Source organism: Leptopilina heterotoma, unplaced genomic scaffold, assembly GCF_015476425.1.
Source record: "Leptopilina heterotoma isolate Lh14 unplaced genomic scaffold, ASM1547642v1 Lhet_76, whole genome shotgun sequence".
In the NCBI taxonomy this organism is placed as follows: Eukaryota; Metazoa; Arthropoda; class Insecta; order Hymenoptera; family Figitidae; genus Leptopilina; species Leptopilina heterotoma.
Window position 1 is genome coordinate 440,864 of NW_025111175.1, and position 24,303 is coordinate 465,166.

Genomic DNA, 24,303 nt, shown 5'->3' on the forward strand with positions numbered 1-24,303 from the left:
GAGGCGTTTTTACAATCAAACGACTTGTTTTTTAAATCACCCTCAAACCCGCCTTTTCTTTGCCCCATAACCATAATCAGACGATATTATGCACAACTCGACCGTTTAAAATGAACCAACTCGGCCAATGAGAGTGTAAACTTTCCTAAGATTAGAAAATAAAAAATTTATAGCTGTATTTTTTATGTTTTTTTTTTTTTTTGAAGAACTATTTGTTTATTAATTAATTTATTATCCTCCCTTTATGGAATACAAAATTTTTGGTTTTTGATTCCTCTTTTCTTTAACTGAAACTAATAAATTAAATTTTTTTTTCACTTTGTATTTTTAATTTATTGGTAGACGAAAAATGTAATTATTCTTATAAATTATATTAATAAATTTCTTTATTAGAATTTAATTTTGAGAAACATTCAATTATTCAATAAATTATTTATTTTTGCACTTAAATAATTGGATTAATAGAAGAATTTAAGTTAAAACACTTAAAAAATTGAATTTTAAAAAAAGTTACAAATGATTGCAGAAATTCAATTATTTTCAAAAATTTTTTTTTTAAATTCTCATCAAAATTTCAATTATCTTGATAAATAATAAAATTCTTCTTTAAAATTCAATTATTTTTAAAAATTTTAATAAAATTCTTGAAAAAATTTTACAGGAATTCAATTATTTACGAAATTTTTAATAAATTTCTTCTCAATAATTCAATTATTTTCATAAGTAATAAATTTTTTACAAGAATTTAATTATTTAAAAAATTGAATTTTTGAGAAATTACAAATAATTGCAGAAATTCAATTATTTTCAATAATTTTTTTTTTAAATTCTTGTAAAAATTTCCATTATCTTTAATAATAATTAAATTCTTCTCCAAAATTGAAATATTTAAAAAAATTTTGATAAAATTCTTATCAAAATTTCAATAATTTTTAAAAATTTTCGTCAAGTCGATAATTTTTAATGTTCTACTACTTTATTAATAGTTTCCAAAAGAATTCAATTATTTAAAAAAGAAAATTGAATAAATACGCAAACCTTTAATTATTTTCATAAAAGAAGAAAAATTTCACAGGAATTCAATTATTTACAATAAATTTGTTTTATAAATTTCTTCTCAATCATTCAATTATTTTCATAAATAAGAAAATTTTTACAGATATTCAATTATTTTCGTAAATAATAAAATTCTTTACAAATTTTTGACAAATTTCTTTGCAATAATTCAAGTATTTAAGAAAAATAAAATTATTCTTAAAAATTGTATTTTAATTCGTCAAAAGAATTTAATATTGAAAAAATATTTTTTAATAAATATTCTTTACTAAAATTCAATTTTTCGAGAAACATTCAATTATTTAATAAATTATTTATTTTCGTATTTAAATAATTGAATTCTCTTACAATTTTCGAATAAAAATTTCTTTAAAAATGAATTTCAGTTAAAATTTTAGATAATTTTTGTGTCAAAATTGTACCTTTTCTAATAATTGAATATTAAAAGCCTTACAGCACGAATTTTTAGAAATAATTGAATTTTGAAAAGGTTTCAAAAATTAAAATCTTTGAAAATCTGAATTTTTCATACTTTTCATTAAAAATTCTATGGAACTAATTTTTTTTACAAAAAACTTAAATCGAAATTTTCTAAAATTATTTCAAGTTTTTATTTTCTAATATTTATTTAATTGAAGAATTTCCAAATAATCGAAATTTCGTAAAATTGAATTGTAAACAAAAATGAATTTGAAAATTTTCAAAGAACTTTTTCAAAAATTATTAGAAAATAATTGATTTAAAGAAGAATTTTTGTTGAAAATCATTTTTCTTTTTATTGATATTTTCCAATAATTTTACAATAAAAAAAATTTGTAAATAAATGAAATAGAACATTCTTTGACTATCTAAACATTTTGAGAGTGAATCACAATTTTTTGGTTCAGGGAAAAAGTCAAACTTTTTTAAGTTACTTTTGTCTAGAAAAGAGGGAAAAGTCAGGGAAAAACAAAATTAATTTTTTTTTTTTGACAAACTATAAAAATTAATTAAAAGTATTGTTAACTAAAACTACTGTTAACTAAAACTATTATTAATTGAATCTACTGTTAATTGAGACTTCTGTTAATTTAAAATTACTATCAATTGAAAGTACTATTAATTGAAAGCACTATTAATTAAAATTACCATCAATTGAAATTTGAAACTACTATTAATTGAAACCACTATTGATTAAAATTACTATTTCTTGAAGTTACTGTCAACTGAATATACAATTAAGTAAAGCTTTTATTAATTTAAATTCCCGTTAATTAGAGCTACAGTTAATTGAAAAAGCTTTTATTAATTTAAATTACTGTTAATTAGAGCTGCAGTTAATTGAAAAAGCTTTTATTTATTTAAAATTTAAATTACTGTTAATTACAACTACAGTTAATTGAAACCTATAAAATATATTTTCACTAATTATTATTATCATTAATTTATTTAATCCCTACGAAGAAAATTTTTACTTTTTTCGAAAAGAGAAAAGTTTCTCCGAATAAAAATACAGTCATCGTGACAACACACTGGTGTATTTAATCGGGATTTTTTCCTCTTCTTTTCTTTTCCTTCTTTTTTCTCTTGATTCACTATAGCACGAGTGGTTCGGAAGTCTTGGCAACATTTGAGAAATATCTGTTTCTTAACGAGACAAGCCGGAGATTTGAAAAAGGGATTGGCTGACAGTTGACAGGCTTTGTTTACCTAAAAGGACGAAAGCTCGATACAATAATGTCTTTATTTTCTACATGTACATATATATATATATATATATATATATATATATATATATATATATATATATATTTACTCTTGCAATATATGTATATATATAAATATATACTGCAAGAATAAAAATAGAGTGGGATGGTACACAAGTTAGTGTGCGTTATATTCGAATGTGCAGAGAGTGGAAAAGGAAAAGGAAAAGAAGAGGTAAATCCAGATTGGGATTCGTTGGGGGGATTACAGACTCGGGACTTTGCCTTAAGGGAAAAAGAAACCGATGCACGCGACTGGTTTGTGGCGTTCCCCTCCCCCCCCTCCTCTTCATTCTATTTTCTTTTTTTTTCTCACTCTCATCTCTGTATTTTTTCTTTTTTATTATTATTATTATTATTTTGTTTTTTTCTTACCTTCTGCCTCGTGTTCACTCGTTTAGATACGTTGTTGTATCGGTATCTGTAAAATAATAATCATCCCTTGCCTTTTTTCTTCTGAGATATACGACCCTATAAATGTAACGTGGTATCCTTATAATGGGGTTGCTCTCACGATTCGCGAACTTCAACCCATTTCATCTCTTCTCTTCTCTCCTCTTCTCTCTTCTTGCCATCTATCGTCCAAATTTTTCAAAGACTTCGTCATTTCTCCCTTGGGTCATGTTCTGGTTTTCTTTATGTCTTCTCTTTTTTCATTGAGAGAGAGAGAGAGAGAGAAGGTGGTCATCGTCTAGAATTTAATTCTCAATTACTTCGCTTTTTTGCTCCACTTGACTTTTGACCCTCTCTCCCCATCTTCTTCTCCTCCACGGTCTCTCCCTCTTCCTTTAGAACTTTTTCCGCGGTATCAAAATTTTACCGCAGGACATGACATAAAATCTTTATTTTTTTCCAAATGAAAAAAATAATTTTCTCTTGGTAACTTTTTAAAAATTGATTCACACCTTTGGTATTTTTATTTTTGTTTCTTTCCCTAGAATTCATTCTATATAAATTCTATAAAATTTCTACACGAATTAAATAAATTTAAAAAAAAAATTAAGTAAATTTTAGTAAACTTTAACCTAAAAAAATTTCAATTCGTAAAATAACATTTCTCAACTTTATATTATTGTATAATTAAATTTTACATTTGATTTCTTAATGATAAATTTTAGGCAAAAATAATTTAAAATAATAATTAAATTTCTGCGAAGAATTTTATTTTATTTTTGAAAACAATTGAATTTCTGCAACAGTTTGTAACTTCTCGAAAATTAATTTCCTTTTCTACTGTAAACTAAAATTTTCCTATAAATCCATTATATTTAATATTTTTTGAAAAAGCTTTTTGAGAATTTTCAAATTGATTTGTTTTAATCATTCAACTGAAATTAATTTTTCAATCAATTTTTATTAGAAAATTCTACTAGAATTCAATTATTTAAAATTTAAATAAAAAAAATAATTTATTGAATATTTGAATATTTCTTAAAATTTGTATTCTTATAAGGAATTTTATCAACAAATTTTTAAATAATGGAATTTGTTTGACTAATTTTAATGAAATTTTTCATAATAATTACATTTATCGAGTAATTCGATTAAAATTTTCTTAAAAACAGTTGAAATTCTGCCATGAATTTTATTTATGAAAATAATTGAATTCCTAAAAAGAAATTTATTATTAGGAAAATAATTGAATTCCTGTAATAATTTTATTATTTAGAAAAATAATTGAATTATATTGCAAAGAAATTTGTAAAAAATTTGCAAATAATTGAATTTTTGAGAAATTTTTATTATTTTATGATAATAATTAAATGTTTACGTAGAATTTTATTGAAATTTTTTTTAATAATTAAATTCTTTTGGAAAATTTCATGAAAATAATAGATATATTGAAAATCATTAAATTAACGAAAATTTTTGAAAATAATTGAATTTTGGAAAAAATTTTACTAATTCAAATTTAGAGTGCGATAATTATTTTTTTTTTAAATAAAATTCTTCAAGAACTATAAAATTTATTAATCAGAAATTATTTAATGAATAATTTTATCTAAATATTTCAAAATTAATTGAATTTCAAAAGAGTTGTGCTTACAATTTTCATAAATAGATGAAATTTAAAAGGTTTTAATTTTAAATTTTATAAAATTTCAATTCTGAATGAATTTAATTAGAAAGAACTTTGATTTTTTAAAAATTTTAATAATTCAAATTCTTCTGAAATTAGTTACATTTTTTAATCCTATTTAATTAATTATTAAAAATAGTGGATTTATAGAAGAATTTTAGTTAAAAGCACTAAAAAAATTGAATTTTAGAGAAGTTACAAATTGATTGCAGAAATTCAATTATATTTTCAAAAGTAATAAAATTCTTCGCAGAAATTCAATTATGTTACAATTTTTTTTTTAATTCTCCTCCACATTTCTAGAAATAAATAGATTCTTCTCCAAAATTCAAATATTTAAAAAATTGTCAAAGAATTTTTTCGAAAATTATTAAAAACAATCGATTTAAAGAAGAATTTGAAAATTTATGTAATTTGCAAAATAAATGATACTAAAATAATAAAATTATTAATAGAAAAAGTAAAATTCGAGTAATATTGTAATAAAAAAAGAAAACCGTTCGCGATTTTCTTTTTTTTTTTGGCAAGGAAACGTTTCTCATTTGAAATGAAATTATTTCTTTTTTCCTTCCTTCTTCTCTTCTATCGAAAAATTTTATGAGAATAATATATCTTTAACGATTTTTATATCATTCGGGAATGAACTGTATATTTCAAAGGATTAAGATCAGAATCTTGTGAATTTATCTTGCTTCCTTAAAAAGTATATCCTCAAATGGAACTGTATAAAATATATATAGAGGGAAACTTTTTAACCCACCTTTTCTCTCTCTCTCTCTCTCTATGTTGCTTTTTTCGAGATCTTATTCGCGTCGATGGTCTGGTTAAAGTCCCTCATTGGATGGACCATGTCAACGGATATTAAAAATTCCTGCTGACGTTTAAGTCCCTCAAAGCAAAATCTAGCGTTTCTGAAACTCGATCCTGTACTTTTTTTTATTTATTTTTTTTTATTAAATTTTTTTTTCAAAACCACACAAACGTGTCTTTGAAGTCACATGATAGGACGATCGAATTTTTATTTTTATCAGATATTTTCTTCTTTTTTCTTTTTGTTATTTATATCTGCTTTTAATCGCTATTCCTCAGTGTAAAATCAGATGTGTGTGCGCGAGCTTGTGTCTCTTGAAGTGTCAGAGTGAAAAAAAACTGGTAATTAATTTGAGCGAAAAAAGGAAGAAATTTTATAATGAAAATTGTTCCAAGTATTTTTTTCTATGGGAACTACAATTAGGTGACAATGTTATTAATTGAAACTACTATTAATGTACACTACTATTAATTTACACTACTATTAATTTACACTACTATTAATTTATACTACTATTAATTTACACTACTATTAATTTACACTACTGTTAATTTACACTACTATTAATTTACACTACTATTAATTTACACTACTATTAATTTACACTACTGTTAATTTACACTACTATTAATTTACACTACTATTAACTTACACTACTGTTAATTTACACTACTATTAATTTACACTACTATTAATTTACACTATTGTTAATTTACACTACTATTAATTTACACTACTATTAACTTACACTACTGTTAATTTACACTACTATTAATTTACACTACTATTAATTTACACTACTATTAATTTACACTACTGTTAATTTACACTACTATTAATTTACACTACTATTAATTTTCACTACTATTAATTTACACTACTATTAACTGAAATGACAATAATTAATTGAAACCACTGTTGGTTAAAACTATTATTATTTGGAACTATTTTGAATTAATTATTAGTAATTGAAACTACAATTAATTAAAACCATATAATTAATGAAAGTGCGATTAACAATTAAAATAAGTGTTAATTTGTCGTTTGATGTTGAGCTTTTCGATCTTTGAACAACTGTCGAATTAGGCCTTGATAATTGAAGTACAATTTTGGTAGGATTTAATAGTATTCGGGATTTCGACAGGCGTTTAATAGGATGTATAGTGAAATGAGGGATAAACAGTAAACGTAATTTTCAGATCTGTGTATGTATGCCTCATTACGAGGAAATAACAGACACGTGCGGTAATAGCATTAACTTAAATATATACATACATACATACATACACACATGGCATTTCATCCAGTGGACGACACATTATTCAAACGATTTATCTATTTATCTGAGGACCAAAGGGAACTGAGATTCACAGTGAATATAGTTTCACTTCTGTATATGATGTCAGCTTCCAAATTGAGATGAAAAATTAATGTATATGTAATTCTATAGGGTTGCCACAGGTCAGGGAAATTAGGGAATTCAGGGGAATCAGGGAAAAGTCAAGGATTTTTATTAAAAGTATTGGAAAAAATTAAATTAATTTCAATTCTGTTGAAATTAGTTTCAATTTTAAAAAATTTAAAGTAATTCTTTGAAAAAATTGAAAAAATATCAAAATTCTTTCCAGAAAATCAATTATTTTCAAAATTTTTTTTTAAAAATTCTCGTCAACATTTCAATTATCTTTATAAACAGCAAAATTCTTCGCCAAAATTCAATTATATTCAGGAATTTTAATAAAATTCATTGCAAAATTCAATTATTTTCATTTTCATAAATAACAATATTCATCAGAAGAATTCAATTATTTTCAAATTTAATAAAATTCTTCGCAGAAACTCAATTATTTTCAAAAAAACTAAAAAAAATTTGTCGTCAACATTTCAATTATCTTTATAAATGAATAAATTCGACAAAATTCAATTATTTTCAGAAATTTTAATAAAATTCATTTGCAAAATTTAATTATTTTCAGAATATTCATCACTAGAATTCAATTATTTTCAAAAAATTAAAAAAAATTCATGACAAAATTCCAATTATTTTCAAAATTTTTTAGAAAAATTCTCTTAATTTCAATTATCTTTATGAATAGCAAAATTCTTCGACGAAATTCAATTATATTCAGGAAATTTAATAAAATTCATTAGAAAATCAAATTATTTTCATAAATAACAATATTTATCAGAAGAATTCAATTATTTTCAAATTTAATAAAATTCTTCGCAAAAATTCAATTCTTTTCAAAAAAACTAAAAAAATTTGTCGTCAACATTTCATTTATCTTTATAAATGAATAAATTCGACAAAATTCAATTATTTTCAGAAATTTTAATAAAATTCATTTCAAAATATTTAATTATTTTCATAATATTCATCACAAGAATTCAATTATTTTCAAAAATTTTTTTAAAAATTCTCGTTAACATTTCAATTATCTTTATAAATAAAAAAATTCCTCGACGAAATTTAATTATATTCAGGAATTTTAATAAAATTCATCGCATACTTCAATTATTTTCATAAATAACAATATTCATTACAAGAATTCAATTACTTTCAAATTTAATAAAATTCTTCGCAAAAATTCAATTATTTAAAAAAAATTAAGAAAAATTTTTCGTCAACATTTCAATTACATTTATAAGGAATAAATTCGACAAAATACAATTATTTTCAGAAATTTTGATAAAATTCATTGCAAAATTCAATTATTTTCATAATATTCATCACAAGAATTCAATTATTTTTAAAAATTTTAATAAAATTCATGTCGAAATTTCAATTATTTTCAAAAATGTTTCTTAATTCAATGATTTTCAATATTCCACTATTATAATAAAATTTTCCAAAAAAAAATAGAAATTTCACATGAATTCAATTATTTAAAATAGAATTTGCAAAAATGTTTTCGAAAAAATCAAATTTTTAAAAATTTGGCAGTAAATTCTTGGCAGTAATTCAATTATTTTAATAAATTTTTAAATTCCTTTCAGGGATTTAATTATTTTCATAAATAATAAAATCATTCCGAGGAAGTGAATTATTTTCACAAATAACAATATTCATTACAAAAATTCAATTATTTTCAAAAATTTTAATAAAATTTCCAAAATTTCAATTATTTTAAAAAAACTTTTCTAATTCAATAATTTGTATATCAATTTATTTAAATAAAATTTCATTTCGTCAAAAGAATTCAATTATTTAAAAATTTATTGATAATATTCTTTTTGAGAATTCAATTTAAAGAAACATTCAAATTATTCAATAAATTATTCATATTTGTATTTGAATAATGGAATTCTTCTAGAATTTCATAATAAAAATTGATTTAAACATTAATATCAGTTAAAGTTTTAAATAATAATTGAATTTTGGAGAAGTTACTAATAATTGCAATTTTTAGAAATAATTAAATTTCGTAAAGGTTTCAAATTAAAATCTCTGAAAATCTGAATTTTTTATACATTTAATTAAAAATTCTATGGAACTAATTTTTTTCAAAAAGCTTAATCGAAATTTTTTAAAATTATTTCAGGTTTTTATTTTCTAATGTATGTTTAATTAAAGAATTTCCGAATAATCGAAATTTCGTAAAGTTCAATAATTGTAAACAAATGAATTTGAAAATTCTGGATCCGTTCTAACATTTTTCTTTTGAAATGAAAAAAAATTAATATTTTGCTTTTCAAAAGTAAATTTTACTAATTCCGAAATGAAACTATACTTCCTTTGAAAATTTTACTATTTGATCAGTAAATTTCATTTTTGAGAAAGAAATTTAAGTATTTAAACTTTAAAGAAATTTTATTAATTCTAACTCTAAGGAATTAATTAATTCTATGGAAATAAATAATTATTTCCTTTGAAAATTTTCATATTTCGAGAAAGAAATTTGCGAGGAAATTTTATTATTTCCCCAAGGCAAATTTTTCCTAATTTTATAGTAAATTCTACTAATTTCTTCTGAGAAAAACTATTTTCGAAATACATAAATTTTACTATTCCCAGAAAGAAATTTTCCTTTTTAATGATTCAAAATATTTTCCTACTACATTTTACTATTTTTCAAAACAAATTTTACTAATTTCATATATTAAATTCTATTAATCAATTTTACAATGAAATTTGTGTAAAAAATTACAGTTAATTCATTTTCTCCACATTACAGAAAACTAAAATAATTAATAATTGCCCTAGAATATATTTTTAATTATTCAATGAGACCTTAAAAAATTTTTTCAACGAATAATAATAAAATAAAACATGAAAATAGATGAAATAACGTTTGAAAGAAAAGGGAAAGTGAAATTAGCTAAAGAATAAAAGAGAATACTAATAAAGGGAACACAGCGTGAAGTGAGTAGAAATAGAGAGAAAGAGAGAGAAAGTTTGGAGGGGGGTGGGGTAAAAAAATTGATAAGCGGAAATGAGTTTTCTGGGAAGGTATGGTTTAATTAAAGGAATGATAAAAAATGAAGAAATGCTCAAAGGAAAAGGAGAATGCAATAACAAGAGGTGATGCAACAGAGACATAAAGGTTTCTCCTCTTTTCTCTCTCTCTCTCTCTCTCTCTCTCTCTCTTCTATTTCTTTTTCTTTTTCTTCTACTTCGTAATGTCACATTCAATGAAAAGTTGAATTCAAAAGAATTATGAAATAATAAAAGATAATGCAATCCTTTTAGTTACTTATAAAACGTTCCCCAAAGGGTTTATTGTTCCTTATTCGATATTAAATCAATTTTTTATTTTAATAAATTAATTCACTTAATTTTTTTTTATTTCGAGAAATTATAGAATTTTTTATTAGTTATTACTGGTAGAGCTTTTGTCATTGATAGTTTCAATAGTTAAAATTTTCAACAGTTGGTACCTTGGTAGTTTAAATAGTTGAGAAATTTTAATGGTTAATAGTTTCAATAGTTGGTGATTTCAATGATTAATAATTTAATAGCTTCAATATTTATCAGTTCAAAATTTTAAATAGACAACTATTTAAAATTTTTAAACTGACAAATATTGAAACTATTAATCATTGAAATTACCAACTATTGAAACTATTAATTATTGAAATTACCAACTATTGAAACTATCAACCATTAAAATTTCGAACTATTTAAACTACCAACAATATTTTCAGTAGTTGATAAATTTAATAATTAGTGCTAGTAGTTTCTTTCTTATATTGTCTCTCGAATGAAACCAATGATTATCAAAAGAAAATTAATCTCCAAGAAAACATAGAAAAGAAAAAGTACATAACTAAAGATATATGAGTCAAAAAAAAAAAAAAACTGGTTTCGGTTTCGTAATAAATGCGCCTTTATTGAGAATAGGTTGAATGGATAACAATTTTTCAAGATTGAGTCCCATTCCATCATTTCTTCGCTGGATGCATTTCCTTTTGTAATGGTCTTCAGTTACTGGTAATAAACGACTAAGCTCTCGATATAATTTTAGAGAGATATTGCAAGCATCTGCGTTGTTCATCCATCCCACTTTGAGTCGTTCGTTACTTTTTCTTACTTTTTTCCTCCTCCTCCTCCCTCTATTTGAACTGCGACCAACTTGTGCAACACAACCGCCTGTCAATTGAAAATATCCTATCGAGATTTAAGTAATATTGATTCGTTCAAGAAATCCATGCCAATGCAGCATTTTCACTCGCATTTTATAAAGTGCCGTACAATTTTAAATTAAATTCAACGACACAGAAAATTGATTAATGAATTCGTCGATTAAGTTTGTTATTTATTGTTCTCCCCGGTGATATTAATTAATTATTCAAACTATTAATTTTGATTGAAGGTATTTTTCTTCTTTTTTTTATTTTTTATTCTTTTTTCTTTTTTTTTCACTTCTTGGACTTATTTTCTTTTTTTCTTTCTTGAATATTTTTTTTAATAAAAAAATACACGCCATTGTTTTTAATATCAATATTTTTTTTAATTTAATATTTTTTAATATTTAAATAATTTTAACAATAAATAATTGTAACTATATTGGTATTTTATACTATCAACAAATTTTATTTAAAAGCATTTATAGTTAAAAAATTTAACTACAAATAATTTTATCCACTAATAGTAATGACTACATCATTTAGTTTACTATCAGGAATACTACTGATAATTTTAGCTATAACAATTTTTAACTATAAATAATTTTAACTACCAATGATTGTAACTAAAAGATTTTTACTATCAGAAATTTTTACTACTAATGATTTTAACTATCAATAATTATAACTAAAAGATTTTTACTATCAAAATTTTTTTACTATAAATAATTTAAACTACCAACAATTATTGTGACTAAATGATATTTACTAATAAAAATTTCTACTATAAATAATTTAAACTACCAACAATTGTGACTAAATGATATTTACTAGCAAAAATTTTTATTACGAATAATTTTAACTATCAATAATTGTAACTAAAAGATTTTTACTATCAAAAATTTTTACTATAAATAATTTAAACTACCAACAATTGTGACTAAATGATATTTACTATCAGGGGTTTTTACTATAAATAATTTAAATTACCAACAATTGTGACTAAATGATATTTACTATCAGGGGTTTTTACTATGAATAGTTACAAAGTTGTAGTAAAAAATGTTTACTACAAATAATAGTAACTAAATAATTTTTACTATCAGAGGTTTTTACTATGAATAATTGCAACTATCAAAAATATTTATTATAAATAATTTTAACTACCAACAATAGTAACAAAATGATTTTACTACAAATATTTTTGACAACCAATAATTGTAACTAAATAATTTTGACTATAAATAATTTTGACTACCAGTAATAGTAACAAAATTGTTTTACTACAAATATTTTTGACAACCAATAATATTGTAACTAAATAATTTTGACTATAAATAATTTTGACTACTTATAATAGTAACAAAATGTTTTTTAATATCAGAAATTCTTACCACAAATGTAAAATTTATACTCTACATTTTTAATCTTTTGAGTAATACCTATTTTTAAATTCTACAGATAAATATTTCTAAAACTTAAAAAAAATAATTTACTGAAAAAGCATTTCTATTTTTTTTTTTTTTTTGCTTATTCAAACTATTTACTCTATACAAATTTTATTTTAATGAGAGACCTCTTTTTTTCTCTTCTCTCAAATAGAGCTTGTCTCGTTTATAAATAAATAAAGAAAAAAACATATTATTCTTTGAATTTAATGTAAAAAATTGAAATCGTAATTTAGAGAGAAAAAAAAGGAAAATATCCATCTCGAATTGATCAAGTATCATTAAGAATATAAATTAACCATCGAGTTAAAAATAAAAATCCTCTCGCTTTTTTCGTGGAAAAAAAAATATTTTTTCAAAAAAAAAAAGAAAATAGGAAAAAAACCAAGAAAATCAATAAACCTCTCTCGTTTTTATAGTGTTCACAATTTGAATGAATTTTACTTGAGGTTTTAAAGCTTCTCCGTTGATTACATCGACTTGATGTAATTAAAATGAAATTCTCAAGTGTATAAGTTTGCCCGGAATCTTCCTTCCGGTCCTCTCTTCCAACCTCCTTTTCACTCTACCGTTTTCTCCGTCTTGTGTTTACATGACACAACTTTCAGATATTCCATCACAAATTTTCTCTCTCTCTCTCTCTCTCTCTCTCTCACTCTCTCTTTGCCTTTAGTAAAAATTCTTTCATTTTCTTATTCATTCTTTCGCCTCGTTTTTTCTTTTTTAAGTTATTTTGCAATGCAAATATTTATTTTGTTAATTACGTAAATATTTAATTTTACAATTTTAAAGTAAATTGAATCGAGATAATTTAAGTTTGCAAAATATTTAATCCTGTTGATAAAATGAAAATTTGTTATAAGTACAATTAGTTTTTCGATTTAATTAAATAATTAAAATTATCAACTGATAATAATTTATCATTGTAATTTCACCTGACAATTTTTAGTAATTTTATGAATTTAATTTTGTAAATTACTTTTAATTTTAATTATGTAAATTGTAAAATAATTTTAATTTTAATTATGTAAATTAATTTTAATTTTAATTATGTATATTAATTTTAATTTTAATTATGTAAATTAATTTTAATTTTAATTTTACTAATATTAAAAACTAATTATATTAAGTATAATAAATTAATTTTATCAATTTCCACAAATTAATTTCATTAACTTTCGATAATAAAATCTTTCTAATCAGCATGGTGAAATACTAAATCCTCTTAATATTTAATTAATTAGTCGTTCTAATATTTAGATGACTTAATTATTCATTCTGTCGTATGCGTAAATATTTAATTAATCAGTTAATTATTAAGTATTCTGAATTTATGATTGATTAGTTGATTATATTGAAATTTTTTTAAATATTTAATTGATTAATTGAAATATTTTTTTAATTCTATTATAATTTATTTCTATTCAAAATTGTTATTAAACATTATACTGGTAACAATGCAATCATTTCTCCAGTGATATTAAGTTCTAATTTAATTAATTATTCCAACTAATTAATTATATAGACACATTCAATTTAGTTCAATATAATTTAAGTTAGTAATTAATTGAAACAAAATATATTCTGATAATTTTAACTATTCAATCTAGAGATGATGATAATAATGATGATAATAATGATGACAATATTGATAATGCCAATAACAATAATAATAACAACAAAAATAGGTATAATAATAAATAAATAATAAATCCAATCCAATGGAAATAATAATTGAAATAGTAATAAGAAATGTAATGAAAATTAACAATTATTTACTTACAAAAATACTTATTTGTTTTTTGTATAAAAAACAAATAAAAATTATGAGAACAAAATAATTAATTGTTAATTGCGAAAAAGTATATTTTTTATTTTTTTATTAATTTTTATTAGAGAAAGAGTTCAATTGAATAAGTGTCTTTAATTAATTACTTAATTGATAAATTTTTAATTGAAAAAAGTGTCATTTTAATGATAACTAATTACTTTTTCCATGAAAAAGTGTTTCTTGATTGAAAGTGTCCTTTTAATTAAAAAAATATCTTTTCTATTTAAAAAATATTTTTTTTAATTGAAAAATATTTTTTTTATTTAGAAATAATTTTTTTCTTCTTTTTTTTCCTTGTTTTTAAGGAGTGAACAGTAAAAAAAAAAGACAAAGGCAATGGCTGAATAATGAAATAACGAAGGAAGGTTAATCTTGCAATTTTCCTTGCAGTGTTTACACATATTTATATTCGAGATTAACTGTCTCCTAAAGACTGGGTACCACTTCTAGTGAGTCTATTTCTATCTTCATTACTGCATCCCTAGACTCCCATACTCGTTCGCCCTCTTGTTCTTTGTGAGGCAGTGCTTTGCCATTCCTTAATTAATCTGCATAATTTCCTACTTTCTCGTTTACTCTCTAGTTTCCCAACGGCTTCCAACGACCGAATAAAGATGTCCCACATTGGCTAAATATCAAAATAACACGACATATCCATTCCTTTGTCAAATTGACACTGGCAGAAAAAAAAAATTAAAAATAATTGTCTCCTTATTTCGAGAAATATTATATCTGAAATTCTGTTTTTTATTCATTTCAATCATTATTAGTAATTTTAAATACCAGAAATTTTTTCAAGCAGATATTTTAATTTTTAATTTTTAATTTTTAATTTTCAATTTGAATTTTTAATTGTAGTTTTCGATTTTAATTTTTCATTTTCAATTCTAATTATTAATTTTCAATTTTATTTTCAATTTTTATTTTATAATTAATTATTTTCACTATCGGAAATTTTTACTACAAGTAATTTTAACTACGAATAATTGCAACTATAAAAAAATTTTTATTAACAGAATTTTTTATTACCGGTAATTGCAACTGTGCAAAATTTTTACTATAAATAATTGTTACTACCAATAATTGTAAGTAAATGATTTTTACTATCAGAAATTTTTACTATGAATAATTACAAACTGTAAAAATATTTTACTACCAATAATAGTAACTAAATGATTTTTACTATCAGCAATTTTTACTATAAATAATTTAAACTACTTACAATTGTGACTAAATGATATTTACTATCAAAAAATTTTACTATAAATAATTTAAACTACAAACAATTGTGACTAAATGACATTTACTATCAAACATTTTTACTACCAATCATTTTAACTATCAATAAATTGTAACTAAAAGATTTTTACTATCATGGGTTTTTACTATGAATAAATACAAAGTTATAGTAAGAAATTCTTACTACAAATAATAGTAACTAAATAATTTTTACTATCAGAGGTTTTTACTATGAATAATTGCAACTATCAAAAATTTTTATTATAAATAATTTTGACTACCAATAATAGTAAAAAAATTATTTTAGTACAAATGTTTTTGACTACCAATAATTGTAACTAAATAATTTTGACTACTAATAATAGTAACAGAATTGTTTTACTACAAATATTTTTGACAACCAATAATTGTAACTAAATAATTTTTACTATAAATAATTTTGACTGCCAATAATAGTAATAAAATTTGTTTTAGTACAAATATTTTTGACAAACAATAATTGTAACTAAATTATTTTTACTATAAATAATTTTGACTACCAATAATAGTAAAAAAATGTTTTTTAATATCAGAAATTCTTACTACAAATGTTTATGCCAACCAATTATTGTAACTTAATGATTTTTACTACAAAGAATTTTGACTACCAATAATTGTAACTAAAAATAATTTTAACTGTCATTAATTGTAAATAAATATTTTATCTGTCAGCAATATTAACTATAATAAATAATTAAAATTAGAAAAAATGGAAAATTGTAAACTTCCAGACTTTCAATAAATCAAAATTTTCAACAACAAAAAATCTATATGTCTCTATTTTCGTATTTTCCTTTCTGATTGAGTCCATTTTTTCCCAATTAATTGACTTATTTCTTCAATCAGATTATACAATTGCAGAGGGTTTTTATTTTTGAAAAAAAGAAAGAAAAATTAGATAACAGTTTAAAGCTTGTTTCTAAATGAAAAGAGCACTAATGAGTGAATTACGTTATAAATATAACATGACAGCGAAGTGTTGTTTCACACTTTACGGGCAACTGTTGACGGTGAATATGAAGTGTTGACGAAAATGAGAAAACCAGGTTAACGTTTATAATCAAAAAAAATAATTACACAGTCAATTAGAAATTTTCATGTTTATATATTTAAAAAAATTTTTTTTTTGGCTTTTAATTTAATTTTTACGTAAAATTAAATATTCATTTCCTGTGTGAAAAAGAGATTTGAAAATTAATTTCAATAATTAACAGAGAGAGATAAAGAAAAAGAGAAAAAAAAAGAAAGAGTGACAATTTTTTTTTTCATTTGCGAGAAAATTGGTTTCCCCAGAGACACAGAAAATCCGTGTTTGATTCCCCGCTGAGTCACAAAATGTCTTCTGGCAATTAATTAATTCCATCTAGACTAATTCATTCGAAACTAGGATAAAAGCTGCTTTACTCAAAACTCATCGAATAAAGTATTGAAACTCTAAATTACTTCTCATTGAATGCGGAAGCGACTATTTTCAGTGTTTCATTGTATTATTTATAATTAACAAACATGAAAAAAAAAATAAATGAATAAATGGGAAACAGTAAATGAGAGGAGCGAAAATTTGTAGGTACAACCACTGGTAGTTACAACCACCAGAAATTGTAACCATTGTTAATTACAAATAATTTATAATCAATGCTATTTTTATTATTATTATTATTATTATTATTATTATTATTATTATTATTATTATTATTTTTATTCGTTAAAAAAATACAACTAGTAATTTATGGTGCTAAATTGTCAAAATATTTTGAAAAAAATTCGAAATTCTTTTTTTCTATTCTAAATAAAAAAATTTAATCTTTGATTTTTTGTTGTTGTTTCAGGCCTTTTTGGAAATGGCAGATGAGGTGTCTGCAGCCACAATGGTTACATTTTATGGCTCCTCTGTTGCGCAGTTGAGAGGACGAGCAGTTTATGTTCAATTCAGCAATCATCGGGAGCTCAAGACTGATCAGGCCCACAGCAACGCGGTCAGTAGTCCCACAAACATCATCGCCAACCCGACGAACGTCAGTATCATTTATTTTCTTTTTTATAAATATCATTTCTTTTTGCTTAATTTTCAAAATTTTTTACTGAAAAAACAAAAATTTTCAGTTTCAATTTTAATTTTTACTTCCTCATATTACTTCCTCATAGAGGAAGTATTGTAATACCGAAATTTTTCGAGTTCGATTTTTTGACATATCTTTATGTTATTTGACCTCAGGAGTTCAAAAATGACATTTTTAAAAAATGTCATTCCGTATGTGTGTGTGTGTGTGTGTGTGTAAACATCACATTTTTATAAATATCTCGAAATCATGAAGAGCTTTTGGGTTGAATTTTTTTTTAAATTGTAGATCTCACCTGCGGACATAAAATGAGAGTACTTTCTAATATATTAATAAAGTTTAACTAAATTTTTTTTGGATTTTTAATTTTTCAAAAAAACGTTTTTTGCCCATAACTTTAAAAAAATGTTAGGACACCTATAAATGTTTTTCCATAATTTTGTAGAGTTTTTTTAGACGCATCTATTGAGCCCTAATTGAACATTTTTCGTCCATATTAACCGGAGTTATTAAACTTTTAAAAATCAAAAATTTTGGAAAATAAGACTTTTTTGAAAATTTTGTTGAAAAAAGTAGAAGTAATTTTAAAATTATCGTTATCAACTTGTAGAGCATTAAAAAACGCTTCGATTGACCTATTTTTGAACCTAATTCGATAATAAATTTCGAAATTATTGGTATTTTAAAAACCAAAAATTGTGAAAAATGCCATTTTCTCAACTTTTTTGTTTGAAAATTTTTATTTAACTATTAAATTATTGTAACTATTTTGTAGGATATTTAAAAATACATTGATTGACCCAAAATTCAATCACTTTTACCATATTTATAAAAAGTTATTCATATATTTCTATTATTTTTATCTCTATGAGGAAGTAAAGTGTTCATGAAATGACCACCAAAATTATAAAAAAAATACAACTTGGCAGCGGTTTTTTCTTCTGGGGAAACAAAAAATTTTTTAATTGCTTAATTATTAAGCAATTAATTGATAACGATTTTTAAGTTCTAATAATTTTATTAAAAAAATATTGTTTGACTATAAATACTATCAGGAGTTTTTACTAACAATTTTGCAACTATGCAAAAATTTTTTTTTGTAAATAATTTTGACTACCAATAATTGTAATTAAAAATTATTTTTACTATTTGGGTTTTTTAATTTTAATAATTGACACTATCAACCATTTTTGCTACTAATAATAGTAAATTATATTTACTATCAAAATTTTTTAATACAAGTAATTTCAACTACCAATAATATTAACTAAATCATTTTTACTATCAAAAATTTTTACTATAAATATTTTTGAGTACTAATAATACTATAATAGTAACGAAATGAATTTTACTATAAAAAATTTTTACTATAAATAATTTTAACTACAAATAATAGTAAGTAAATAATTTTTACTATCAGAGGTTTTTACTATAAATAATTGCAACTATCAAAAATTTTTACTATACATAATTTTGACTGCCAATAATAATAGCAAAATGATTTTACTACAAATATTTTTGACAACCAATTATGGTAACTAAATAATTTTTACTGTAAATAATTTTTACTACCAATAATAGTAAAAAAAAATGATTTACTACAAATATTTTTGTCAACCAATAACTGTAACTAAATAATTTTTACTGTAAATGATTTTGACTACCAATAATAGTAACAAAATGTTTTTTAATTAATTAATGATTTCTAATATAAGAAATTTTTACTATAAATATTTAAATAATTTGAACTACAAATAATAGTAACTAAATGATTTTTACTAACAGGGGTTTTTACTATGAATAATTACAAACTATAAGAATTTCTTACTACTAATAATAGTAACAAAAATGATTTTTACTATTAGAAACTTTTACTGCAAATAATTTTGACTACCAATAATTGTAGCTAAATAATTTTGACTATAAATAATTTTGACTACCAATAATAGTAACAAAATGTTTTTTTACTATCAGAAACTTTTACTGCAAATAATTTTGACTACCAATAATTGTAGCTAAATAATTTTGACTATAAATAATTTTGACTACCAATAATAGTAACAAAATGTTTTTTTAATATCAGAAATTTTTACTACAAATAATTTTAGTTATAATCACAGTTAATTAATAATTACTTTAATAAATAAAACAATTAAAAATGCATATAAAGATTATAAAGTAAAGTTAATGTACAGAATAATAATTATCTTTCAATTATTATTTATTACAAAATATTTAATTCACACTACAGTACTTAATTAAATTTTCAAATTAAACTGAAAAAAAAACTTGAAAAATATACGGTGGTGTAAAAAAGGGATGAAAAATGCGAAGACAAAAAATTTAACGAAGATTGGATAGTTAATTGTACAGTTTTTTTTTTGCATTTTATTTTCTTCTCGGTTAAGGGTGTGTGAGAGAGAGAGGGAGAGAGAGAGTTAATTTTGAATAGAGCGTTCGGCCCCAAAACTCCATTATAATTAAGGTTCCGTTATAATTTATGGACAAATCCCCGTTGCGGGAATCTATCTCAGAGAGTTTCGCCATTGTTGTTTAGGTCAATCAAGTTTGTAAAGTTCGAAACATGCTTTTAGTTTTGCTCACAGTTTAAGGCTATCGAGTTTTCAAGAAACAACTTCTCTCATTTCACTGACAAAAAAAAGAAAAAAAAATGGGAAACAAAAAAATACAGCAACAATCTTCTCCTTTTTTCCATTATATAACGAATTAGTTCAATATTCCTAAAGAAGAAATTATTTTTCACAAAAAAAAGAAAGAGAGAGAGAGAGAGATGAAAGTATATTAACATTAGGAAAAAAAAGGGAAAAGAAATCTTTTTAACGCACAAAGGAAGCTTCATTCTTTGAATAAAGTTTCCTGTGATTATAAAGAGCTTTAGTATCCGCAAATTAAAAGTGGTTTCATCCTTATAACTACATCATCATTTGCTATAATTTTTTACTTGAGGGAATTTTTATTTAGCTGAATTTTTTCAATTTAGCCGAGTTTTCTAATTAGGGTCATTTTTATTTAACGCGATTTTTATTCCGTAGGGCTTTTTTTTGAGTTTTGCTTAATAAAAATTAGTTTTATTTTTATTGAATGGAATTTTTCGTCTCGAGCATTTTTCGGGTAAGTATTTACTCGACTTATTTTTTTGGCTTAATATTTATTATTTATCCCGCTAAATATTTATTCAGATTAATTTTTTGGCTTAATATTTATACGGTTTGTTATTTATTAGATTAAATATTTATTTGGCTAACTTTTTTTTGACATTCGGATAAATATTTATTCGACTAAATAATTTCTTTGCTAAATACTCATTCGGCTAAATTTTTCCTCGAGTAAATTATTAATTCGACTACATATTTTCTCTGCTTAATACTCAGTTGGCTAAATATTTTCTCGATAAATAAATTAATAAATTATTAATTTGACTACATATTTTCTCTGCTTAATACTCAGTTGGCTAAATATTTTCTCAATTAAATATTCATTTGGCTAAATATTTTCTCGGTTAAATATTGAGTCGGATAAATATTTCCACGATTAAATATTCATTGGACTAAATATTTCTCCGTTAAATATTTATTGAACTAAATATTTTCTCGGTTAAATATTTATTGAACTAAATATTTTCTCAGTTAAATATTTATTGAACTAAATATTTTCTCAGTTAAATATTTATTGAACTAAATATTTTTTCGGCTTTAATATATTCATTCGGATAAATATTATTTCTATAAATTTTTATTCAACCAAATGAAAATAAAAATAGAAAAAAATGTAAAAAAAAATAAAATTGAATTGTTTTTCAAAAAAAAAAATTGTTTAATGTGAAGTGATCTCGAAAATTGTCAAGTATCGATCATAATCAGATGCAACAGCTTGTGTAGACTTCTCTGACGTACCCACAGGTTGTATTACCAAGGCGCAAGTAATATATCAAGTACTTTATAGATATTTGCCTTTTGCTTGACGTGCGTCATGGGTAGACAAGCGCAACTTGGCGAAAGAGCGAGAGAGAGAGAGAGAGAGAGAGAGAGTACTCGAAACTCTCAGGCGAGGTGTGCACACACTTTCCAAAAGTTTTCGTACCTTCCAGCTAACATATATATATATCTAACATTTTCTCGTCCAATTTTCCGCAGAAAGCACAAACTTTCTCTTTGCACTTTGTGAAAAATAAGGGAGAAACTGAAACGTCGCGATGCCGCCGACTATTTACTTGCTTATTTATTTTCATTTTTTTTCTTTTTTTTTTTTTTTTTTTGCTTTTCTCACCTGGGAAAGTTTTTACCACGCGGAAAACCTTGCAATGGGAATTGGTGTGCCCGTTTCAAATGTTCATGACCACATTCACACAAATACACACGCGATACGCACGTTTGTGAAAGAAAAAACGAGTCACCGAACTTAAACTAAAAACTGGCTTCTGCCCGACCTTTTACACTCAACTTTTTTTTTTTTTTGTTTTGCTCGACGAAAATAGTTTTTATCAAAGTTGGCACTAATTTCTTCTCTTTTTTACTATTTCTTTTAATAAATATATATAACTTTTTTTTATTAATAATAAAAGAAATGGAAAAGGAAAATAAATATTGTTAATAGGAAGAGAAATTTTTTTCACAAACAAAATTCTCGTGAATCTTGGGAGAGGTATTAATTTTAATGGTAATTATTAATTATTAATTAATATTACAACCGGAAAAAATATATATAATTGACTCAAAGTCTACTGAATTATTCTCTCTAAATTTGAATTATTTAATGGAAATATTTAAATATTTGAATTTGAATATTTAATCGTGAAAATATTCATTCGACTAAATATTTTCTTGGTTAAATATTTCTTGAACTAAATATTTTCTCGGTTAAATATTTATTGAACTAAATATTTTTTCAGCTAAATATTATTTAATAAATATTTTCTCGGTTAAATATTTATTGAACTAAATATTTTCCCGGTTAAATATTTATTAAACTAAATATTTTCCCGGTTAAATATTTATTGAACTAAATATTTTCCCGGGTAAATATTTATTGAACTAAATATTTTCCCGATTAAATATTTATTGAACTAAATATTTTCTCAGTTTAATATTCATCGAACTAAATATTTTTTCTTCTAAATATTATTTCAATAAATTTTTATTCAACCAAATGAAAATAAAAATAGAAAATTTTAAAATAAAATATTTCTACTCATTTATTAGTAAAATTCACTTTATTTATTTATTTTTTATTTATTTATTTAAATTTAGGAGAGTTTGTTTCAAATAAATTTTATTTCTTTTATTGCATTACATAGGTATTCCTTTTTTTTTCTACTAGTGTCTCCGATTTTTATTACTGTCCCTCGAAAATCGGGTGAAATTGAGTGACACTTTTTCAGTAAAATAAAAATTCAATTCTTCAAAAGCTTTTATCGATTAAAAAAAAAAATTCTTCGAAATTGGAACAATTTAATTTTGAATTACAAAAAAATTTTTTTGATTACCGAAAACCATAAAGGGAATTTTCATTCAAAAATACGTGATAATTATAATTTCATTATTTTATGGTAGTAAAAATTATTATTATTATTATTATTATTATTATTATTATTATTATTATTATTATTATTTATTATTATTTATTATTTATTGTATAATAATTTTATTATAAATTCTAATGAAAAATAATCTGCTATAACAAAAAATAATTTTTTTATCTTCTTATACAGTAAACAATTTTATTTATTTAAAAAAAAATAACAAACGCAAAAACTTTTCACCTTGATTGTACAGGAAGAAATGGTTTTAAGAAAATAACAAAGAAAACGATTTCCCTTTCCCTGGAGGTAAATTTGCGTGGTAATTTGAATACACACAAAGTATAAGAGACTATATAGAGTAGGTTAATCAAATTAGTTTAAAAGATATTCACGAAGAAGGTCGAAAAGTGTGAAAGGGAAGCTCGAGGAAAAAAAATAATAAAAGAAAAAAAAAATAAAAGAGAAAAAAAATGGGAGAAAAAAAGTCAAGAATAGCCCCAGGGTAATATGTCGGTTAAGTAAAAGATGAAGATCGTGTTAAGTTCCTTTTAAGGTCGCGAAACCGCAAATTAAACTTTTTTTTTCTCTTTTTTTTACACCGGAAGACTCGACTTCTTGTGCACCTCGTCATTGTTTAGTAATTAGTAATTGTGAACACTCCCCCCCCCCTTTCAACCCCTTGCTCATAGTCTTCTTACGGTACTTAGCTTACAAAGTGTATAACGTCCGGTCTACTACTTTGCTTCTCTCTCTCTCTCTCTCTCTCGCCACCCCTGACTTTTTACTTTGTGTGTGAAAATGTCCAGTGGGGCTAATGAGAGAGACTGTTTAGAGATTTTTTTTTTAGGAAAAAAAGCGTCCGATCTTTCATTCGACACTAAGAGAAAATA

The 24,303-nt window shown here is 22.9% G+C and overlaps 1 protein-coding gene across 3 annotated transcripts in view; it reads left to right on the plus strand.

The window, feature by feature from the left end:
* Positions 1 to 24,303, plus strand: part of LOC122510847 (polypyrimidine tract-binding protein 1) — a 319,096-nt gene that overhangs the window by 225,331 nt on the left and 69,462 nt on the right. For all 3 annotated transcript variants that reach the window (XM_043625786.1, XM_043625787.1, XM_043625788.1), the window contains exon 4: positions 17,644 to 17,829. In XM_043625786.1, the coding sequence (XP_043481721.1) occupies positions 17,644 to 17,829 (186 nt within the window). The remainder of the gene's footprint in view (positions 1 to 17,643; positions 17,830 to 24,303) is intronic.